General features: G+C 35.2%; 1 protein-coding gene across 2 annotated transcripts in view; it reads right to left on the reverse strand.

The window, feature by feature from the left end:
* The window catches only part of SEMA3D (semaphorin 3D), a 185,292-nt gene that overhangs the window by 27,342 nt on the left and 134,321 nt on the right, over nucleotides 1-23,629 (reverse strand). For both annotated transcript variants that reach the window (XM_044768058.2, XM_044768061.2), the window contains exons 9-11: nucleotides 13,368-13,482; nucleotides 12,110-12,179; nucleotides 9,746-9,890 (exon numbers count right to left, since the gene is read on the reverse strand). In XM_044768058.2, the coding sequence (XP_044623993.1) occupies nucleotides 9,746-9,890; nucleotides 12,110-12,179; nucleotides 13,368-13,482 (330 nt within the window). The remainder of the gene's footprint in view (nucleotides 1-9,745; nucleotides 9,891-12,109; nucleotides 12,180-13,367; nucleotides 13,483-23,629) is intronic.

Genomic DNA, 23,629 nt, shown 5'->3' on the forward strand with positions numbered 1-23,629 from the left:
GAACAAATCAACACAGAAAAATTACTGTAAAAGAGCTTTAATAGCTGGACATCATAAATATCTAGTTTTCTTATAACTGATGTTAAAATTATACCATGAATAATTCAAAAGCTCTTCCCTTGAAGGATCTGTGGAGAAACCCTCAAGGGATTTTTCTCTTCTAAAATTGTCTCATGTGCCTTTTAGTGTTCACTAATTCAATAGTTAGCATACCCTGCCCCCTGGTGGTAAAAGGAAAAAGTTCAAACTAGTACAAATCCAATGAAATTGATGTGACTACCAAAAGAACATGAGTAAAGAGGGAATTACTTTATAATCTGACTTTTTTTCAGTAAATATCTCCCCTCCCACATACTAAATCTATTTTATGATTTCAATATACTGTAATTTAGAAAGTTACCTCAGATAGAAGAATTCTGTTATCACATTTCAATTTTTAATGAGCTAATACATACTTTTGGAAAGGAAAATTTTGGCTATATGAGGCAGGCATAGAGAAGAAAATGACTTACATTAAGGAAAGTTTGTAAAAAGCGTGCTGCTTTTGTCCTATTTTAGTTTTTACACAAGTTGGAATTATAAGCTCCATTGATTTGAGTCATTTTTATGAGGCATTAATTAGAATCTTGCCAAGGTTCCAAGGCATTCAAGAGGGGCACTTCTCAGGGAACTAATGGCAGTGGAACTAAAGACACTAGGGTGATCACAACATATGACCCTGACTTTAAATTTAATAGCAATAAAATCATAATGGCTCATAAATTAGAAGAAATATCAAAGGAGTTATGCTAAAAAAATCTGCTAATGATTTTCTATAAATAATTTGAGACTATCTTTGTCTTTCACAAAAATCTTGCATGCGTGATCTTAAGAAACTGATCTTTTCTTGATATCTATTTACTTGTCCCAGGTTTACACCAAAGAGGTTAGAAATGTCCTAGAATATTAGTCATTTGGTAATCACTTAGCATATTCTTAACTGGATGTTGGTCTCAAGATCTAAATCTGTTGTTTCTAGTACTTAGCTTTCAGCCAAGTGGAATCTGTCAACTCAATAACGGAAGGAACCCTATATTAAATACATTAAGCTGCGACTCAAAATGGATATGAAGCTCAAATGATACAAAGCTCTTGCCCAATTACAGGTTGCATGTTTGAGGCTCAGTCAAAGCCATTCATAGGGGTATTGTTTATAATGTCTGCAGCACAATCTGGTTGTTCTATCATTAAAATCAAAGCAAAAACAAGACTTTGCCTGCATTACATTTTTGAAGCAGCCCTGCAACTTAAGGAAAAAGATCTCTTTTGACCTTGCAGCTGTAGTCACGCAGTAGCCAAAATTTCAAAAGAAACATCATGACATTTGAGCCACAGTTTTTGATTTCAAACTTTCAAATTATAAGAAATTTTAATGTGAAAAAGTATAGGTGAATGAAGAAATGAACATTTAGCAAAGAAACAAATATGACAACTTTTCTCATTGCTCACCCCTGACAAAAAAGATTTAAGTGTAATAAAATCTAAGAAAAAAGGAAGGGAAGGAAAACCTGGTTTCTATTGACTATTATAAAATGATCTTTGAAAATGTATTTTTTCTTGTGGCAGCTTTTCCTCATGGCATGCTGCCAGTGTTTGGATAATATCTTTATCCTCTGGGTGGCTGTGTGTGATCTCTCAGGTCTGTGGCTCCACTATGATTTCACAAATGCAAGTGATTTGGTAGTTAGTCCCTGAGGTTTAAAATAGCACAATTTGAACCAAGTATTGTTATTTCTGTACATTAGAAACCAGTGGAATTTTTCCTTTGATATATAGCTAGCAGAGTAGCACACAGATCTAAAAATAACTTGAGACACCAAGCAATGTATGTAGGTAAGAGTAAAGGAGGAAAGAAAAATTCTATAACGGAGAAAGAGAAAGTCTGGGAAAATGCTACATCTAAAGCAAATGAACATATTCAATTATTTTTCTTCAAAAAATCCTAGAAAATTTCCTATTGCAGCTATATACCCCAGATGTTAAAAATCTACTGACCTTTTCTCTGTAGGTATGCACTTTTAATTTCTACCTGTTAATACAGTCTCTCTGACTACACTGTAGAGGGCCATTTATTTCTGCCCCCAGCATTTAAAATTTGCCTGACTTCCACATATTAGCTCCAATGACTATAGGAAACAAATCAGGAACTTAACTGCGTCTCCACCTACTGTTTTGAAAAACTCTAAGACAGTTTAAAATTTAAGAAGAAAAAAAGAAAGAAAGCGATTACCAAAACTTTAAAATGTCAGTATCTTGCTGGAAACAATACCAGCATAAGGGTAGAAGAGAAAGGAGACCTGCCTAGGCAGATCCTGAGATGAAAGGGTGAACCCAATCCTGGTTCAGCGCCTATCTCCCATGGCCGGCTGCCACAGCTGGCTAGGTGTGATCGTGTTATGCTTGGCAGATCTGCATGTTTGTACAGGGCCTTTGGTAGTGCAGTGGGAAGCAATGGATAAGAGGAGAAAAATGGTTTTTATCCAATGAGAGAACTTTGCCCCTTGGCAAGGCACCAGACAGCTGTTAAAAGTTTTCTCCCCCTGCTGCTTCAGGCTACTTTCTACAGGTTGCAGTTTCCTTTTAAAACAAATCAGAGGAATGACTAATGTGAGGGAAGACATGACACAAGGAAAGATTGAACCAGGCTTTTATTTTCAGCAAGCTGGGAAAAATAAACTAAATGTGTAAAGGAAGCCTGTTTTTTATTTATAAGGTAAAAAATGTAATAGGTGCCATCCTATCCCCCTGCTTATTAAGTCAGTTTATAACAGATATGGACCCTATATTCAATATGAGACGTAACATATATAGAGGTAAATTCCTCTCTCTCTCTTTTTTAAGATCCTCTTTCTCTTAGAGGAATTTCTATACTAGCAAAAGGAAAACACTACTGAACATAGTAAGTAGCCTGGGATTTGGAGAATCTCATTTTAAAAGTGAATGTTGGCCCTAGCAAAAAGAAAGCTGAAAGCCAGTTGAAAAGATAAATTTATGTTAGGAATCAGTTGCCTCTCACCATTTCAGAGAAACACAGCCTATATACAGTTAAAGGAAAATGATCATGATGCTCTGTCATACACCTTCAGTGTAATCAGATTTAGGATCTTGGAGTCAGGAGGCCCAGATTCTAGTCCTGCCTCTGCTTCTCCCTTCTAGAATCAAAAACCTAAAAGAAATAGAATTAAAGGTATCCTCAGTAATTTAAAGATGTGACAAAGTAACAGTGTGTTATCCAATAAGTGGAAGGCCATGCAGTGGGCAATGTTGGGAAGAAAATAAAATTGTGAATTTAATGATAGAGAGGCATCTATGAGATAGTGATGCATAAGAGCGCAGAGTTTTCCACAGATTTTAAATTAATTAAGAAAGCTTTACTTAAAACAAAACAAAACCAACAACAACAACAAAATGTTAGCCATATTCCTCAGGTGCATAAATGAGAAGACAGTGTGAGACACTGTGAGAGAATTCTTGCACTATTCTCCAGTCCCATTTGGTAAGATTATCACAGTACAACACTATACAAATCAAAAGGAAGTTTAGGAAACTTTTTTGAATTTCAGATTTTTCCTTTTGCAAACCTATTTTTGAAGTCAACCTTAAAACATCTCTTTCACAATATAATCAAGACAATTCTTACTTAATGGGGCCAGCCTAGGTAAACCCAGATCTAATTTAAGAGATTAATGAAGACATACAATTCTAAGAATCATCTGCTCTGTCAAAAAAACGCATGCAGGAGAATGTCATTGCTCAAGCCAAATATTTTAGGTGGATCAGGGAGAGAAAACAGAGTCCCCAAAGAGTGTGGGACCTCGTGGAGTCCAAGGTGAAAGCTGGAATTTCTCAGCAATCATTCTAGTTCTCAATAAAGTACCATTACATCTACCTAGTCTACTACATAGACGGAGTTATTGACATTACGTAGTATTACCTATGATACAATCTCTCCAAGATTTGCTTTTTTGAAGCAAAATCATAAGTCAATCTCAGTGAAGGCAGTGACACTTTGATACGTTAGAGTAAAAAGGGCCTTTTAGAACAGGTGCACATGCGAGGACCCAGAGCTGGTCTATGGTAGCATAATTGGAAGATGAAGTCTCTAGTGGACCTGGAACCAAAAGAACTTTGTGATCTTTCAATGTCTTTTACACAGTTAGAAAGTTTAACAACTTGCTGGGACATAAATAAGGACTGTTAGACGCATCCACAACCACATCCATAGTTTGGGGGATTTCCTCTTGTAGCAGAGAAGATGGACAATAAGGGCCTTTCCGCAAAGGGGGGAAACAGGGAGGAACTGTACACGGTGGGACTTCTTGTTTAGACGAAGATTTGAAATGTTATAGAAAGGGAGAGATTTCATTATTATACATTTAGTGGTAGTTGAAAAATCACTTTAACACTGGTTTGTACTGGGTCAGTTAAATTAAATAGGCAATTGACTAATATAAGGATTTGGCTTCAGCAAAAGGATTTAAAATTTTTCTAAAGATCTGAATTCCTAAAATAGAATTGGAGAGGGGAGACGTTTATTCAGGGATTATTTGAGATTTAATAATTTTTAGCCAAGTTTTTACAGGACATTTTAGTATTTTTCTTCTTTTTCTCACTAAAAGGACAAGGGCATATTATCTATGCTCAGAAATAAAACATGGAGAGGCAATAAATAGGAAGAAGGAGGTTAGCTTAGTGGTTTTGATATTTCATGTGTCTTAAGAGCAAACAAAGAAAACTAACAACAAAAAGAATTGGAAAGTTAGAACTGAAAATGAGCATTTCTTCAACGTGTCCAGCATCAGGTAGTGTAAGAGGCAGAGCTGTGGTGAGAAGTCTAGTCCTTAGTATTCAGTCAAGGATGGTTTTTACCATGTCATGGTGTTCCTTGAAACAAGGCTTTGTTTCAAATATTTGAACCCAGAAATTCACAGGAATCCTTGCAGTCACTATGCACATTACCTATTTTTAGTATCTATATACAAAGAAAGAACATATTTTACTCGTGTTTAAGCTATTAATGGGAATTACAATGTGTTTATCATTCACCAGTGTACACTTAGTAAAATCATGTTATTAAATTAAAAGAGAGTATCCATAGCTACCTCTTTTTGTTCTCTACCAAAAAAAAATGGAGCCTTAGTTGGGAAATGCACGTGTAGGTTTTGATCTTTAAAAGTAAAGCTAAAACATTCAATAGTAAAAGCAGTAACTATTTGGAGGAAAACTGAATTTAAAAATGAATTGTTATTTTTACAAAATTAGAGGTTTAGAAATTGTCAAAAACTGTGGCAAAGTGATTCAAGAATAGCGAAACATTTCTTAAATATTTGAACTTCAAAAATAAGTACTTTCCACATTTTGGTTACTGTGAATGGTGCCACAATGAACATGGGAGTGCTAATCTCTGTTCAAGATCCTGATTTCAATTTTTTGGGATAAATACCCAGAAGTGGGATTGGTGGATCTTATGGTACGTATAATAAGGTTTCAAAACTTCATTAATATTTGTACAGACAACAGATCAATCTCTGGAGAAACAAAATTCTACCAAGTTATTTGTTTTTATCTCTTTCAGGATAGAAAGGCATGGAGGATAATGGCATTTGAGTTGGAGTTATGTCAATCTAAGTTTCATCCCGGTCTGTCTCCCCACTTCACTAATTCTGAGAACAGGAGCATGCATGTATCCTCAGTCGGCTTTTTCTTATCTATAAAATTATGATAATAATATCTACATTACTATGTTGTTGCAAGGAAGTACTGAGATAACAAATAAATGCTTACGCCTGTGTTTGGATCATAAAGCCTGTTCAATATGGTTTTGAAATTTCTGAACTGGTGGTTCACTGGAGGTTCTGAACTGGAGGTTTGTAGAAAATAAGAAGACTCATAACTTCACTTAAAAATTACTGAAATTAGGTTGCTTAAAAAAATTAGATGAGAGAGAATGTCAGGAGATTATGTAAAAATAAATGCAGTTAATGTTAGATAGGCATTTAGCAGTACATCAATCAGGTACATTTAGAGAATATGTGAATATCAGAGAATATTAAAGAGTAAAGGAGAGAAGACTGGTCAGAAAACTCCACCATCCCTCTTCCCTCTTCTGTGTTTGGCAATATGACATTGGGGAAGTTATTTAATTATTCTGGGCATCGGCTTCCTCCTCTGCAAAATGAGGCTGAATTATGTGGTCTCTATCATCCACTGGGTTCACAGATTATCAAATTTTACAAGTATAGTTATTCGATACACTGTGAAGTATAACTGCAATAATTTTATGAATACAGAGTTATTTAAAACGGCAAAGTCAGTTTATAAAAAGCATATTTGTGTAACAGATTCTCATATCAGATAATGATGTTCCTAACTTCAACATCAGCCCTCCAAATATGAAATATAATGTGGAAAATCCAACTAATAGCATTATTTGCAAATAAAAAGTAAGATACCATTTTTAAAAAACTAAGAAAGTAATGAAGCCAAAAGCTTACACATTTATGTATGATTTTACAGATATTTTCAAATTTGGTCATAGAGATTTCAAAGAGACTATAAAAGTACCTAGTTATGGGAAACAACTGATACCCCTTGGCTACTGTAGCTTTCTAGCTCAATGCTCCCCCAAACCTTTCAGGAGCAGTGGTCACCACTCTTTTTACACAGGACCAACTGGAAGAGTTTGGTCAATAAAAAATAGTTTAAAAATACCTTCATATTATTATTTCACATAAATAAATTCTTTAGACTGGCTTATATCGTTGCTCCCCATTTAAAATCAGCATAGACATATCTGAGCTTAGTTCAGAAGAAGAAGAAGAAAGAACCACACTTTTAACATAAACTATAAAGCAAAATAAATAACCTCTGACAGCAACCAGTATAATTTCTTTCCTCTCTCTAAGTTCCATAAAAAGGACATAATCTACCTGTTCAAAGAGAGTATTCTGATGGAATCTTTCTGAGGGAGATTTTGCCTTTCTGTCTCTGTTACCAACAGTGGCCTGAGAATGGGCTATGGATAAAAGATTAGGCATAATTCTCAAAGCTCAGCTTAAAATGTGAATGTGTTAACACATTTTTAAAAAGCATAGGAATTCTATGAGAAATACTGATATTTAGAAAGGATAAAGGAACAACTCGGTTAAATGGCATTTATTTATGCCTGATAATATTCTTCCTTTTCTAAATTGTTAAATAGAAAAAAGTTAACTATTTCTTTAGTAGTCTGGATACAGCCTATTCCCTAGATAATTCTGAACTCTTCAAGAAAATACCTATGTGTAAACTTTTGAGTCCTCAGCAGCAAAGACTGGTGCTTCTTTTCTCATTGATGAAACACCCTCATCACTGACACATACGCTTTACTATCTGGTGGGGGGGAGGGTCACTTATTCACATTTCAGAGAAGTGTCTATGTCCTTAGGAGAGTCAGGAGCATGAGAGTCAGAGCATGTGAGTTCTCTTTAAGCCTCATATGGCCTTCACAGTTCGTTCAGGCAGGAGAAGGGAAGCAATGACAATAGCCACCTCTGCAACACCTCTAACCTACCCTATAATTGGAAAGCAATGTAATCTGGAAGCATAAGCATGTGATCATTTTGATAATTAATTTCAATGTCTTAGTATTATAAGAATCAACTGCTATATGTATGAATTCAAATAATTTTCTGCAATTAATGTGTACGGTTTCAGTCCTAAATTCTTTCTCCTATAACATCCAGATGTTAGAGATGTTTTTTAAAAATGGCCTGAATGGTCAGTCTTTCTTTTTTAAAACAAACTCATACAGAAACAGCTCAGAATGTGATAGTCTATGATACTTAACCCCAGAATCCTAATATGGTAAAATTTCCCCAGCTAGAGCTCCCTCTGAATTTTAACCATCCTCCTCCTCAAAAAAACAATCCAAATATATGTCTGTATACACATATATATGTGTATGTATGGGATGTACACTCAATAAAAGATCTTCTGGGGCCGGCCTGGTGGCGCAGTGGTTAAGTGCGCACGTTCCGCTTTGGCGGCCCGGGGGTCACCAGTTTGGATCCCAGGTGCAGACATGGCGCTGCTTGTCATGCCATGCTGTGGCAGGCATCCCACATATAAAGTAGAGGAAGACGGGCACGGATGTTAGCTCAGGGCTAGTCTTCCTCAGAGAAAGGAGGAGGATTGGCAGCAGTTAGCTCAGGGCTACACTTCCTCAAAAAAAAAAAGAAAAAACGATCTTCCATGGAAGGGGAAAAGAAATATAATTTAATAGAAAAAGGTTTTAATATAGTATCATAATACAAGGACTAAGAGCTTGGACTCAGCCATCAGAGTGTCTGGGTTTAAAACTCAGCTGTACCACTCACTAGCTTGGGCAAGTTACTGCACCTATCTGTGTCTGAGATTGCTCATCTGCAAAATGGCATTAATAGTAACAGCACTTGCTTCAGAGAGTCACTATGAAAATTAAAAACTGTAAAGCCTTTAGAAGGGTACCCGCATACCCTAAAAGTCCCTACACCCCATGTTACTGGTAAAAAAATAAAATAAAATAAGTAAGTATAGCTTTGATGTTCAATAAAATAAAAAAGTGAATCCTGAAAATCATATTATTTGCAAAAAAAAATTATTTCCACAAAAGTTGTGATTACCTTATAATCAGTCCAGAAAATATCACCGAAACATACTTGTATTGAGGAATTACAAAAGGGAAAATGGACATGGCTGTAAAATGTGTTTCCCAAATTTAATCAGGTTATATAACAGAAGGATGAAAAGCGCATTCAGAAAGCCTGGCTACCAGCAGTTTCCCCTTTAAGAAGGAACATATGAAAAGACAAAATTCAGTAGAATTACACAGGTTAACTCAACAATTTTTTTCAGAGATTTTGATGATTAGTTTAGATCTCTTTGTAGAAATATTCATAATGATTTTACATGAAAAATATTAAAGAAAATTCTCCTTTTATATTAGGTCAATTAACCAACCTTAAAATATTTAAATAAACTGTTTTAATCATGTCAACAAAACAAAACAAAAGCCTCCATTTACATTGCACATATGGATTATAAACTGCAGGTTTTCTTTTTTAAACAGATACATAAACTCTAAAATACATTTCTTACTTGTTCCATCTGTGCTTTAAACATAATTTATACTATCTGAATAGAATTTTGGACTCAGGGTTCTCTAGGTCTTTTCCCCATCTAAAATATGCATATTACTCCAAGGTGCAACATAATAAAAAAGATAAATGCATAACAAGAAAGGAGATAATTTAAATGAACCATTATAACTGATGTAGTCTTTTCAAAGTAGAAGTGGAAACTAGAAGACTCCAGCTATAAGCAGAGCTGTACGTGCAGATTAAACACTTATTTGGCACTTCCATCTAACTTGGAATATTCATCATCCTATACAATAAATCATTTTGATGATTCTATAGACTTATGGAGGATAAGCATACATTCTCAGCATAGTGTGCTCCTTACGATGTAGTGCTTTGTTTCCTGTAGTACTTAAGATTGTTACTCAGAAGAAAAATGTTAAGTTCTGAAAAGGATGGAAATGCGAATATTTCACTGTAAATAAATAATAGCTATTTTAAAAACCACAGTACATGTTGCTGTGGTGAATAGCATAGTTTATTATAATAGAATTAGGAATAGAATATGAGTGTAAGCAAATAATTTGATTATTAAGTTGGATACATACTGTGCCAGGTCGGGGATAAGGAATTCTTCCATCATACTGCACCCAACGATGGTCTGCACTTTCTTTATGAGCATATGGACCATTAAAAACTGCTCTGATGTCAGCCATGCTATATACACAAACCGCAGAGCCTTTGAAGATGGAGCTGAAAGAAAGCAACATGATTCAATCATTCACTGGTTCATTCAATGGACATTTATTAAGCGCACACTATAACCAGGTGCTGTGGACAAATATATTCAGCATATTCTATTTGATAGGTGCTGCAGACAAAATGTATGTATGTCTCAAGGAGCTTACAGCCAAGTAATCCTGAATAAAGTGTGATAGCAGTTACATTACAGGTGATTATAGTAATAAGCTTCAAGCATGCAGATAGGCACCCAATACAGGCTGTCAAGTTTTCAGGGAGTAGGTGGTGTCTAACTTGACACAATGGATAAAATGGAATTACCTAGAAAAATTGGAGGGGAGAAAGGAATATGCAGGAAAGAGTATTATATTTATCCACATGCTCTTGAATTTTATTTTAAGTTATTCTGGCATAATGCCTTCTAATGAACTTACAAAATAAGTTACATTATTACTTCCTTTTTTAAAAAAGGAACAATTTAGATATATAAATAATAAATATCTTATTTATCTGTTATCTTAAAGTGGGTGAATGTCCATAAATCCATAAATACTGGCTATTAATAATTTCCTCATATAATTTTTATTAATTTAAATTTTTGCTCCTTCCTGAGTTTCTGAGTTTACGTATGTAACTTATCTGATGCTTAAAATTAATCATAATTACGCAGGATTGGAGTATACATAATGAAGAGGCAGAAAGCTCCATGGGAATTCTACAAATTTTTGTAAACTAATGATGAAAATTGTTAGTCATCAGATGTTTCATTTTTGTTTTATTTCTGGAAATTAAAAGACATTTTATCTGAGTCTAAAACTTTCAGTGATTCCTGTTCTTAAAGACAAGAGCATTCTTTATGATCTAAAAGACACAGCATCTCAGCACTATATAAATGACCTCAGGCTTCTCTAGCATGAGTAACTCAATAATTAATATTCTTGGAAAGACACTAATGGGAAACACCAAGAGCTGAGAGTAAACAGGCAGCTGGGAGAAAACTAACTGCTAAGAAGGAAAGTGATGTTCCCATAAAAATCACATGATCTGCTTATGATATTCAAAAGGAATGATGCATCATACTTAATGGCATTGCTATTATTGCAGATTAATTACATCATCTCATTGGACAAAAGATGTGACATGCATCCCGGCATTCCCTGAGTCTTCAGGACGGCATGAAAAATGAAATGATAAAATACAACAAGAACAAAGAGCTGACTTGTAACTTCACACTCTGGGTAGGCTGAAACTTGGTAGAGAAAAGAACTATCTTGGGGCTACATTTCCCTGGCACATATCTATGCCTTGTGTGTGGAACACACAGTGCCTTCAAAGAAAGCTCTGTGAATGGAAAGATGCCAAGAGAACCAGGGCTGAGACACTTAACTGGAGTAACCACAGGCACTTACTCTTCTCACACCTCTTTAGTTCAGATCTAAATTAGAAGAAAAATGGAGTCCAAAATAGCAACTTCTTAGGGTTATCTTCTTTACTCTCATATTTAAGTATTTACATTCTATATCTTATAATTAATCAAATAGTATTTTGTTTTCTGATATATTCTGAACCAATAGTAGATTTGTGTTTACACATAAGGTATTGCAAACTAAATCAGGGTAATGCTACAGAAAAAAAATTGTAATTTACCTACAAAATATCTTAATAATTTATTCAAAAGGAGGCAGTAAGACCATTTCTCTAATACCAATATTACTGCCAATTCCTCCAATACTAATATCAATATATATTGATAAACATTGATAGAAGAGTTGTGGAAAAAGTGAAAAGTATTTCAAAGAATGTATTGTAGGCAGTAATACATAACAAGAATAAAGGCACACTTTGAACACAGTCAAATGTAAGTTACTGAACTAAATAAAATTAAGACAGTAGGGCCCATATATTGTTTGAGACAGCTTCCTAGATGCCAAGACAACATTTACGGAAGTCATAGAGTGTCAGGAACAAGTATAGGGCAGTATTATATAGAAAGAAGACAAGAATACAGGGGTAGAAATTAGGAAAGCATCTTTAGGTCTAGTCCAATTTTTACTATGAATAGGCTCCTCTTCTTTGGTCAAAGTCTTCTTTGGGCAAATTTCTTTTGCCTAGATTAGCAGAGCAGTGAAATAGTGATAATAACAGTGACACTCCCATCTTTGTAGGATAATGGGGAAGCATAAATAAGATAGCATATGATGACAGTTTACAAGCATCTTTTTTTAACTTACCTGGTTGTGGTAAAGACGCCATATACTACAGGATTTCTTTCATCTCTTGTGGGCAGTAAGTAAATATCTTCTATTAATGGGAAAAAAATAATGATTCTCTATAGTTTTATTTTTCAGTATTATACGTTTGCTTTTTCTTTAATAAAGTGATATTTCTGAGACTCTAAACAATATATAAAATTAATATAGTGAAAGTCATTACATTATGACATCAGAAACTAAAGGTAAAAGACTGGCTCTCACTAGCTACGTGACATTGAGTTGGACATTTAACCTCTTAGGTGTTTACTTCAATCACCTAGAAATGGGCTGGTTCGGTTGATAATCTCCATGACTCTTTCCAATTAGGAGTATGTAATTTCACATAAAAAAGAAACTAAAAACACAGGTTATTTTTACCCTCCAGTGTAAAAAAGTCTTGTCCTATAATTGTGTCAACTTATTAGTAATTCAATTACCTATTTGATAACAATTTGAAAATAACTACACAAGTTAATTACTTGTACAGTATTACTTGTGAGGTATTGGTACTAAAGTATGTGTAAATAATATTCTTTAAGAGATTATTTAAGATGTGAGCATACTTATATACAACATGAGAGATCATCGGTGAATACTGAATGTATACTTTAACACTGTGAAATACAATACTGACGAAATCATCAATGATATAACCAGTTTTACACAGCCAACAAAAACAAGTTCAAGAAGATAAAAGCTAATGATGTTAATTAACTTTTTATACAATCAAAAAAATCCTTCTAGAATTAGCTTTGAGGGGAGTAAACAGGGAAAATAAAGGATAAAAAGTCTGTCTAATGCTTCTCTGGAAAGCACTTTTTATTAACAAGCTGGAGTGACATAGTTCACCAAATCTCCCGCGCTCTCCAGCAGAGGGCGTTGCAGAATAAGGAACCCAAGTTCTTGCTACCTACAGATGGGCTCATTTTAAAGTGAAAGACTGCATGGAGAACGGACGGACACTGTAATCCCAGAGCTGTATCTTTCTGTCTCTTGCTGTAGCTTTGTTTCCCTCATAACTTTCAAGGCTCTTACAAAGAGAGGAATTGCTTCATTACAATGTGCACCCAGACCTAGAGCACCTCCATGTTCTTTGTGTGTGCAAACTTAGTGAGAACCACTCCTGCAAGCTGACTGCGCTATATAATTAGGCATTTGGGGCTAAAATAAAATAAATGCTGGATTACTTCATTAGGCAGTAAGACTTTTTTTAAGAAAAAAGAAACACGTGACTTACGAAGCTCATCAAAATGAGTGTCTGCCCCATCACTTCCAGGAATTGAGCAAATCAATCTGGCCTTAAGAAAAGTTGTCCATTTGTTTATCAGGCTGCGCTGTCCTCCTACATCATTCTGAAAAAGAGGAAAAAATAAAGATACAGATTTACCAACATGCGTCTATCACCAACTAAAACTATTTACAAAGGCAGAAAGCTACATATTTAAGTCCTCGAACTTTCGAATGAGGGAAAAGACAGTTTTGTCCCTCAACATTAAAGACTCTTCTCATGGTTAAATGAATGCAGTGTAACCAACATAGCTCTAAGGAATGAGCAGATGCATGCAAAGCAACAGTAAGTAAGGCAGGCTTAGAATCAACTCCCATCTCTGCCAATTTTTATTCCGTGACCTACAAAACACTGTTTAATTCTCCAAGTCTCTGTTTTCTCATCAATAAAACATGATTACTGCCTTGAAATATGATTGTTCTGATGATTAAATAGAAAAATGTATATAAGGATGCTCACATGTTTAAAGTGCTTAGCAAAGGCCAGGCAATTTCTGTTCAATAAATGCTAGCACTGACTTGTATATTATGCATAAGATTTGGGTCAATTTTTGCATCCTTTAGAATACTCCTTGGTACAGACTTAAACATATCCCTTTTCCCAAATTTAGTGCTCTACTAATTAAACACCAAGGCAACATAAACATACAGACAATAACATTCATATAAGAGCAATCTTGTTTTAAATACTAACTGATGTTTTTCCATACTTTATTTTCCTCTGAAATCTTTCATTAAAAATGTTCTTTAGACATTTAGCAAAACATAAGCATTTAAATCAATTAAATGGAATAAACAGGGTTATGATGTTCAATAATTCAACACAAAAAGATGTATTTTTTCTTTTTTTAAGAAAGATTAGCTCTGAGCTAACATCTGCCACCAATCCTCCTTTTTTTTGCTGAGGAAGACTGCCCCTGAGCTAACACCTGTGCCCATCTTCCCCTACTTTATATGTGGGACACCTGACACAGCATGGCTTGACAAGCAGTGCGTAGGTCTGCACCCAGGATCCGAACCAGTAAACTCAAGGCCACCGAAGTAGAATGTGCGAACTTAACCACTGTGCCACCGGGCCAGCCCCTATATTTTTTATTTTTAATTTAACATGTCCCTGTGAACACTAAATTAATATGATTTTTTTGTTTGACTCAACTAGATCTGCTATGTTTATAATAAAGTGAGACTGTTTCATGGTATAAATATATCAAGTATTCAATTTTGCCTTTCAAAAATGATTTTTGGAGCCACTATTTCCATTAATGCATTTACATTTAAATATAAATTCTCCAAAAAGCTTTATCTTTCATGCAGTCTATCTTCTGTAAATAAAAAGTTCACCATCAAATTTCAAGTCTGAATATCTAGGAACAGTCTTCTCTGTGTTCTTTTTATCTCTGAAAATGAAATTAAATTAGAGAAGAGCATCAAAATGACTACTCCAAACGAGAGAATTCAAAGCCATATAAATAGTTGCTATTCCTGAGGAAAGAAGGAGAAGGAAAAAAAAGAAGAGAGAGAGCTCCCTTTTAGTATTAACATGGGTAACATGAAAATACAAATTCTCAGACGGCTCTTGGATTTGTGGGAGAACTGAGAAAGTAAGTAAAATCCTTCAGACTGAGCCCAGAGACCACAGCTACCTTTACAGTCTTAGCACCTAACACCAAGGGCGCACTGTGACACCCAGAATGAATTGTGTTTCACATCCCTCTCTGCTAAACAACAAAATAATTTTCACTAATAGCTCTATGTAAATAAACAATAATTATTACTTTCTTTAGTTGTTCTCTGGGTTTATAACAAATAATTTTAAAAGAATAATACTCTTGAAATTTAAAGATATTCCAATTCAATAAAATATTTCACATATGAACCAAAATTTGCACTTGAACAAAATATCACACCTCACAGTTGCACTATGGCTCACTGGTTTTTTTAATTGAGATAACATTGTTTTATAACTTTATATAGATTTCAGATATCCATCATTATAATTCAAATTCTGTATACATTACATCTTGTTCACGACCAAAAGTATAGTTTCCATCTGTCACCATACAAATAATCCCCTTTACTCATTTTGCCCTGTCCCCATCCCCTTGGTCTCTGGTAAACACCAATCTATTCTCTATATCTATATGTGTGTTTGCGTCTTTATTTTCCACATATGAGTGAAATCATACAGTATTTGTCTTTCTCCACCTGACTTATTTCACTTAGCATAATACTCTCAAGGTCCATCCAAGCTGTTGCAAATGGTAAGACTTCATCTTTTTTATGGTTGAGCAGTATTCCATTGTTTATCTAAATACTACATCTTCTTTATCCATTCATCCATCGATGGGCACTTAGGTTGTTTCCATGTGTTGGCAATGTAAATAATGCTGCAATGTACATAGGGGTGCATATATCTTTTTAAATTAGTGTTCTCATATTCTTTGGATAAATACTCAGAAGTGGAATAGCTGGATCATATAGCAGTTCTATTCTTAATTTTTTGAGGAATCTCCATACTGTTTTCCATAGTGGCTGCAGCAATTCACATTCCCACCATGGTGTAGGGGTTTCCTTTTTTCCCACATCCTTTCACTGTTTTAAATTTTAAATGATTCCAAGTCATTCATTACTCTTGAAATACGTGTGTAGCTGATTTTCATGTGTGTTGGGGGCTGACTATACATAACTGTGTATATATACATACAAATAATAGAAACACGGTGGTAACCACACCAATTGTTTGGAACTTGGACAAACAAAAGACTTTGCTGGCAGTAGTATCTTATCACTGATAGTATTTAGAATTGCTGACACATTGTGAGAATAAAAAGCATAACATCTAGTTGATTTTCTAATAGTTTTTAATTATCACCAGAAAATATGCTCCTTTATTCCTTTTTTCCTTTTACCCAGTTTTTACTCTAGATATGTCATTAGCACCCTGCTTGTCAGATATTTAATAAAAACATGCTTAATAATTAAGGAATAACTAAAAATACAAGATAAAGTTGATTCAAGTCTTTAGAAAAGTATAGATAAATGCCAAGGAATTTGAGTCTCCTCTGAAATTTCTTTGTAGTAAGAAAATGAGGACAGGCATCACCAAAGAGCTAGATTTCATACTGTCTTTACAATAACAGGTGGGTTCAGACATGTAGAGATTGGTTCAGGAAATAGTATAGATGCTGGTAACTAGGGGAAAAGGACAACAGGTGGGACAATTCAGATCATGTATGGAGAACCAGGACAAATTTGGTTTAGATGAAGACTGGGATAAATTGAAATAGTGGAGGAAAATGTTATAAAAGTAAATTGGGGTAAGATAAAGTAAGGCTTTAATACGAGGCTGAAGCATCTGTATGTTATTTAGCACACAACTGAAGAACTGAAAGATTTAGTAATTAGCAAAGAAGTGAAATGATGAGAGTTTTCCTTTGAGAAAATGAATATATAACATATTCTATATAATAACCCTCTAGAAACAAACATGTCTATAATTGACATTAAATTTATATTTTGTATATGGTGCTTCTATTATTTGAATATCATTGCTCAACAATAAAAATAGTATTCTACCTAGCTATTGGATGATTTCCAATGTCTACAGATGTGAAGGCAGATTTAACTAGATATGACTTTTATTTTTAAGGCTAATATCCTCAGATGATTTAATAAATATAAATCCAGATGTTAATATGAACAGGCAAAATTACTGATGTTTCCCCCTAATGTAACAATGAATTCTATGTTAATATAAAGTAGGATTCCAGTGGGAAAATGTATTCTCTGGAATTACTCAGAAAGAAAGAAATTTTAAATAAATTAAAAAATATAAGTTACCTCATTTTTCTCAAGACGCTTAAATTATCTTTTTAAATTCACATACTAGCTTTTATATTTTTTTAGCAAAGCCCTAGTTGTACCAAGCAGAGTTCTAGTTAAAACCTATTTAAATGCATTCTTCTTATATATTTGTGATATTTATAAAATTTTCACTGCCTATATTTGTATATTTTGAGAGCCAGCAATAAATATTGAAAATGCTGTTGATTTAATATAGAAAGAAATATATCAGCTATCATGAATATAATGCCAGGGATTATGTTTGCTTTACTGCTTTACCTCTAGCACAGCATGGCTGCTCAAATGATTTTGCTAATGAGTAAACAGATATATCGAATATTTGCTCCACAACATTCCTTTAACAAGTATATACACCACTATTCATCATCATAATGAGCAATCACATTCTCTTTTAAACATTTTATTACATAAAAGTGACAATAAATGTCATTTTCAAATATTGTCCCCCTTTCTATCTGCAATTATCACCCATATTTAAGAAAGAACATGAAAAAATTATAATTATTCTACTAACTCCAAATTTGTTGGACAGGAAATGTTTTCATACTGTACTTGCATATTTTCTTTAACCTGACAAATGGAAATTGCAATGCTTTGAACAAAAGAATCTTTAAATGCTCTTGGCTACCCATCTAGCAGACTTCCCTGGCCCCTCAAGGAATAAGAACATAAAAATTTCTAAAAAGCCAGGTCAAAGATGAAAGCCACCTGCTGTTAGCAGGGAAACAAGTATAGTTTCTGGATAATAGCTCTCAGGAATGGATTCTAAGCATTTAGTGACTGGATAGTAACTCTTATAGACATCCAGAGGCACGGCCTGGCATAGTTCAGTTCACAAGGAGGTGTATTTCCTCTGTGAGGAAGCATCAGTGGACTGACTTTGTTGACCGGCTCTCAGTCCCTGCATTTGTTTACAAATCAACACAATCTCCCCTCAGAAATTTAAGCCCTGAACAGGGCTGAAAGAGAGGTAACCACGTTTGTACTAAATTGTCACCTCCTTGCTTATTTTTGTGAAGCTCTAAAGAACACAACTGTCTCACCTACACAATAGATTTATTATTGAGATGTCAGAATCAGCAGCTTTTAGTCACCAGTCACTTCTATGTGTCTCCACTCTATTTATCACAGCTTCTTTGTGGTCAAACTGCCAAAAGCCTTGCCATCCTCTACACAAAGATGCAGATGAAAGTAACGGAGAATTAAATGTAAACAAGCCCAACCACATGTGTTCAACCTGGGTGGTGAATGTAGACGGTGCCTTTTTTCTTATTCTCTATAGCTTTTTTTTTTTTTGAGGAAGATTAGCCCTGAGCTAACTGCTGCCAATCCTCTTTATTTTCCTTCCCTGAGGAAGACTGGCCCTGAGCTAACATCTGTGCCCATCTTCCTCTACTTTATTTGTGGAACGCCTACCACAGCATGGCGTGCCAAGCCGGGCCACGTCCACACCTGGGATCTGAACCAGTGAACCCCTGGCTGCAAAGCCGAACGTGTGCACTTAACTGCTGCGCCACTAGGCTGGGCCCTCTATAGCTTTTATGTTTGCAATATTTCTGAATTTTAAAGTGATAAATAAAAAGATAAAAGAAAAATTTAAATAGAAGCAAAACAGTTTACCATCTTTCAGCAGCTTTAAAATATAGTCTTTCTGAATCATTTGATTGGATGTTAGCTGCATATTATGAAATACTACTATCTTCTAATCACAGTATCTGCTAATGGGTAGATCAGTTATGAAGCAGATTAATGGTGATTCCATTTCCTTCTGCTGTCCCAGCAAACTCAAGTCCTTATAAATCTCACATAGACATGCAGAGTAGCTACAAGCTGTCACAAATGAACTTTTATTGAGTATGTCTTTTGACCTTTAGATCACTATGCTGGGTACATTTGTTAAACTCAGTTTTATCTGTATATATCATCTTCTTTGAGGATCTCTGAGCACTTTATAAATATTGTCATTTTCACCTATACATTGGGGAACAGAAGATCTTAGAAAATGTAATAATCGACTTTCAGCTCCTATGCTCTTAAATCCTGAAGATTTTATAAATTAATGAAATCTCCAAGACATCTGTGAACATGAATTCTATTCAAATGTTGATATGCATTCAGAGATTTTACCCATATTAATTTACTCAAGTTGAAGGACACTAGGCTTTTCAAATCAATAGACACTGGAACATGATATACCTCAAGCACTTAAAAAAAAAAGGTTTGATGCTGGAGTCAGAGATAAATTTTCCTTTGCTTAAAATTACTTCTTTCGCTTACTGCTGCTCTTCTGCATCTTTGTGCAGGCAAGAAAATGGAATTCCCTGAAACACTTTGAAAGCCATAATCTATGCACCTCTCCCCAGTTCTACCCATTAATAACACTTAATCTCAGAGATTTTAGCTTGAACTAACACTACTCACCTTCCTTTGAAGTGTAATCTAAATACTACAGTATTGCAAATCAATAAAAATGTTTCTCCATAACTGAAACTGTCACTTTGAGGCAAATACATAGACTTTCTATTGACCCTCTTTACAAATTCAACGAATAAGATTAGGGCAATTTCATACTTTTGTGTTTTCTATTTAATGCCAATTGCATTTCAATACATCATTCATATTCTTTATCTGATTTGTTATTTATAATAACAGCTGTACCTTGCAGGTTATTGTCTTGTGTTGAGAAGTGCCATCCAATAGCCTAAAAACTCATTTGCACCAGGAAACACTGGAGGTAGGATCACAACCACTGACATAGAGCAATTGTCCACTCTACTTCTCTCTGTGCTGCCTCAATTTTCACTGAGTTATTTCTAGGGACAGATTTTAGAATCTTTGTAAACTTAATACAGATGGTCTATATGGGGCTGTATAAGTAAATAAGAATGATGGGGATAATCCAAACACAGGATGGCCTATTTGAAAACTTGAAGCTATGATCATGATGAGAGAGAAACAAAAAATAAAACTCAGAGTAAGATCCTCAGAGCCTCATTAGAAGGGCATGCCATATAAATTAAAATACATTGTTACACTGAGAGGAAGAGCTTAAGTGAGGATATTTTAATACATTAAATGAACTAATGGAAGACAGTGAAATCATACCCACTGAATCAAATGAGAGAACTATGTTGTACTTTCCTTTCAGCCCGAGTCTTTTTTGCAATATGCTATAACTATGTTTCATGTAACCGTTTCATTGAGATGCCAGAAAAAAGTTCTGATCACTACAATATAAAAGCAAAAAAAGAAAATAATAATGAGTCTTGTACTTCATCCACTAATAATCCTGAAATACCTTAACAGTGGAAGAAACAAAACCATCCAAACTCAGACATCTCAGACAAAGGAGAGAAGAGAAGAAAAAGCAAACAAAAAACTTGTATGGCAGGTATTGAACACAGAGGTTTTTAAGTGATAAATTCTGTAGAGGCTTTCAAGGCAAAAAATAATTTTTTTTTCTTCAAAGAATGTCTAGAGGTCGGCCTGGTGTCATAGTGGTTAAGTTCGCATGCTCCGCTTTGATGGCCTGAGGTTTGCGGGTTCAGATCCCAGGCATGGACCTATGCACTGTTCATCAGGCCATGCTGTGGTGGTGTCCCACATACAAAATAGAGGAAGACTGGCAAAGCTGTTAGCTCACACAACAACCTTCCTCAAGCAAAAAGCGGAAGATTGGCAACTGATCTTAGCTCAGGGCCAATCTTCCTCACTCCCCTCCCCCGCCAAAAAAAGAACTCTAATGTTTAGAGATGACTGTTTTTGATTTGCCATTGGACAGTTGAAATGGAGAACATGTCTTTCTAACTATTTCAAAAGCTTGTAAATATTATTAAAAATGCAGGACTGGGGGTAATATAGTATGTTCAAGAATTCAGTTTCTAAGATTTAACAGATTAAAATTAGGTTAATCTAGGCATGTTAAGCTGCTTTTGTCAGAGAGAACCAGAGTTCATTAAATAAAAAAAATAAAAGCTATTGCCAATGGTGTAAATTCTTGCCTAGGAATTTCTGACAGGAAAACAGATGGAAGTGAAGCAAAAACACATCTGTAACTTGTGGCTCTAAATCTCTCATTCAGGTTGTAAGTGACACACTGAAAGTGAGCAAAAAAAACCCCACAACTTGGTAGAGATCAATAAATACGGAAAGTGTCATCGACCTAAAAACACAAATCTTCAAAGGCAGTAATTGTTCAAATGGGACCATATATCAAAATAGACAATGCAAGTGGAACTGAAGCAAAGGGCTATTAACTAGACCTCCAGGCAAGTTATGTGAAAGGGCCATCCAAACTGAATTCCTGGCATGGACAAAAGGAAATACTGCAGAACAAAAATGAGAACTGGCATAACTTGCAGCTGGAATCCGGAGTGGGCTAGCGTAAGTAAGCTAATGGACAACACTTCCCAAAGTGAACAGAATCCAAAAATAATGCAAAACAGCCTCGAGGTGGAAAACTGCAAGCAAGCCTCACTGAAGGGACTGGTACCCACACATTAACTTAACAGGGTGGGTCTTGAAGGGAAACACACAGGCACACACACACACGGTAATAAACAACATACAGATATAAATAATAATATCTGAAAGGACTAACTTTCAAAGTAAATAGACAGAAATCTTTTCAAAGTGTTTATTACATGCTGCTTCATCTGAACAGGTGCAGTCAGCATTTAGTACCTCACCACAAAGATCTGTGTAATTTACCATCTACGAGAGCAGTCCAGGGTGTAAAGTACACCATTTAGTGCTTGAAAATCCTGACTGTTCGACAGAATCAAGGAATTATAGCACCTGGCAAGGACTTTAGAAATCATTCTAGGCTAACTAAGCACCTTATTTTAAATATGAAACAACTGATTAAGTAGTTTGACTGGAAAGTAATGACACAACCAAAAAATAATTCATTAGCAAATGTATTCTGCCATGTACAATAATAAACATACTGAGTTTGAAAGAGTTTCTTTGGATGAAGGTACTTATTCTCCTGAGGTGTCAGTGATCAATACTGCCTTATGAAATTAACCTCTAAGTCAGTTTCTTTACTATTTAGTGCTTCTCCTTGTCCACACCTTTTGTCCAAAATTTGCATTGTTCAAATCGTTCACACAATTCTCACCAGATATGTCTCCAAATGCCTCTGAATAGATCCAGAAATAAGATCCATCCTCAAAGTATAAACATTGCTAAAAATGAGGGCAAAATATTAATAGCAATTTCAACCTTTAAAACTAATAAAATATCATCTCTTCCCAGTAACCTTTGGTAACTGTCCTGTCTCTAACCCCCCAATATACACACACTACCACTCTTCTACTCCTAAGCATGGTTAGTTGATCTGGCTCCAAAAGTGTTTATGTATGACATATATGTATGTGTGTGTCCATGTGATCTTTGACATTTAACTCACTGTAGTATGACCATGTACTTAGATTATTTACGTCAATTTCTTAGATTGTTAACTGCTTGAAAACAAATCTATCTAAGTCACCCTTATTTTCTAGTACCTTCCTCAGTATCTGTCACATCAAAATTCATATGATCTAATTTAAACCTTTCATTTGCTGGGTAAAATAATCATGGAAAAGATGGGTGTCCTCATTGTCTAGGTCAAGAAACTGAGCGAGGAAGAAGTAGAGCAAAGATGTAAGCCCAGCTATGATTTCAGGTTGAACATTCATAGCATTTGAGCAAATTATCAATGATATCCTTACTGTCAAATACCTGATTTTTTTTTCTTTTAAGATTGGCACAACTGTTGCCAATCTCCTTCACCCCCCTCTTCTTCTCCCCAAAGCCCCCCAGTACATAGTTGTGTATTCTAGTTGTGAGTGCCTCTGGTTGTGCTATGTGGGATGCCGCCTCAGCATGGCCTGATGAGCAGTGCCATGTCTGTGCTCAGGATCCAAACTGGCGAAACCCTGGGCCGCCAAAGCGGAGCACGCAAACTTAACCACTCGGCCACGGGCCGGCCCCCCAAATACCTGATTTTGAATCCTAATCTTACTTGATATCCTTTTGGGTGTGTGCCAATTACTGACAACTGCTTTCTTCTTAAAGCAGTTTGTTTTCCTTGACTTGTGACAACACTCTCGTTCAGTTCTCCACCTACCTATCAAACTACTTCTCAATTGCCTTTGTGGACTTTTTTCCTCTGCTTTTTCTTAAATGTCATTGTTCCTCAGAATTGTGTCTTTGCTGTTTGATCTCGCACTACAAATTTTCCTGGGCAATTTCAGACACTTCCATGATTTCAAGAACTACCAATATACTCGTGATTTTCAAATTCATGAGTTCAGAACTACTGAGCCTCAGGTTCATATTTTCAACTGGCTATCATGACAG

The sequence above is a fragment of the Equus asinus genome, chromosome 1, assembly GCF_041296235.1.
Source record: "Equus asinus isolate D_3611 breed Donkey chromosome 1, EquAss-T2T_v2, whole genome shotgun sequence".
In the NCBI taxonomy this organism is placed as follows: Eukaryota; Metazoa; Chordata; class Mammalia; order Perissodactyla; family Equidae; genus Equus; species Equus asinus.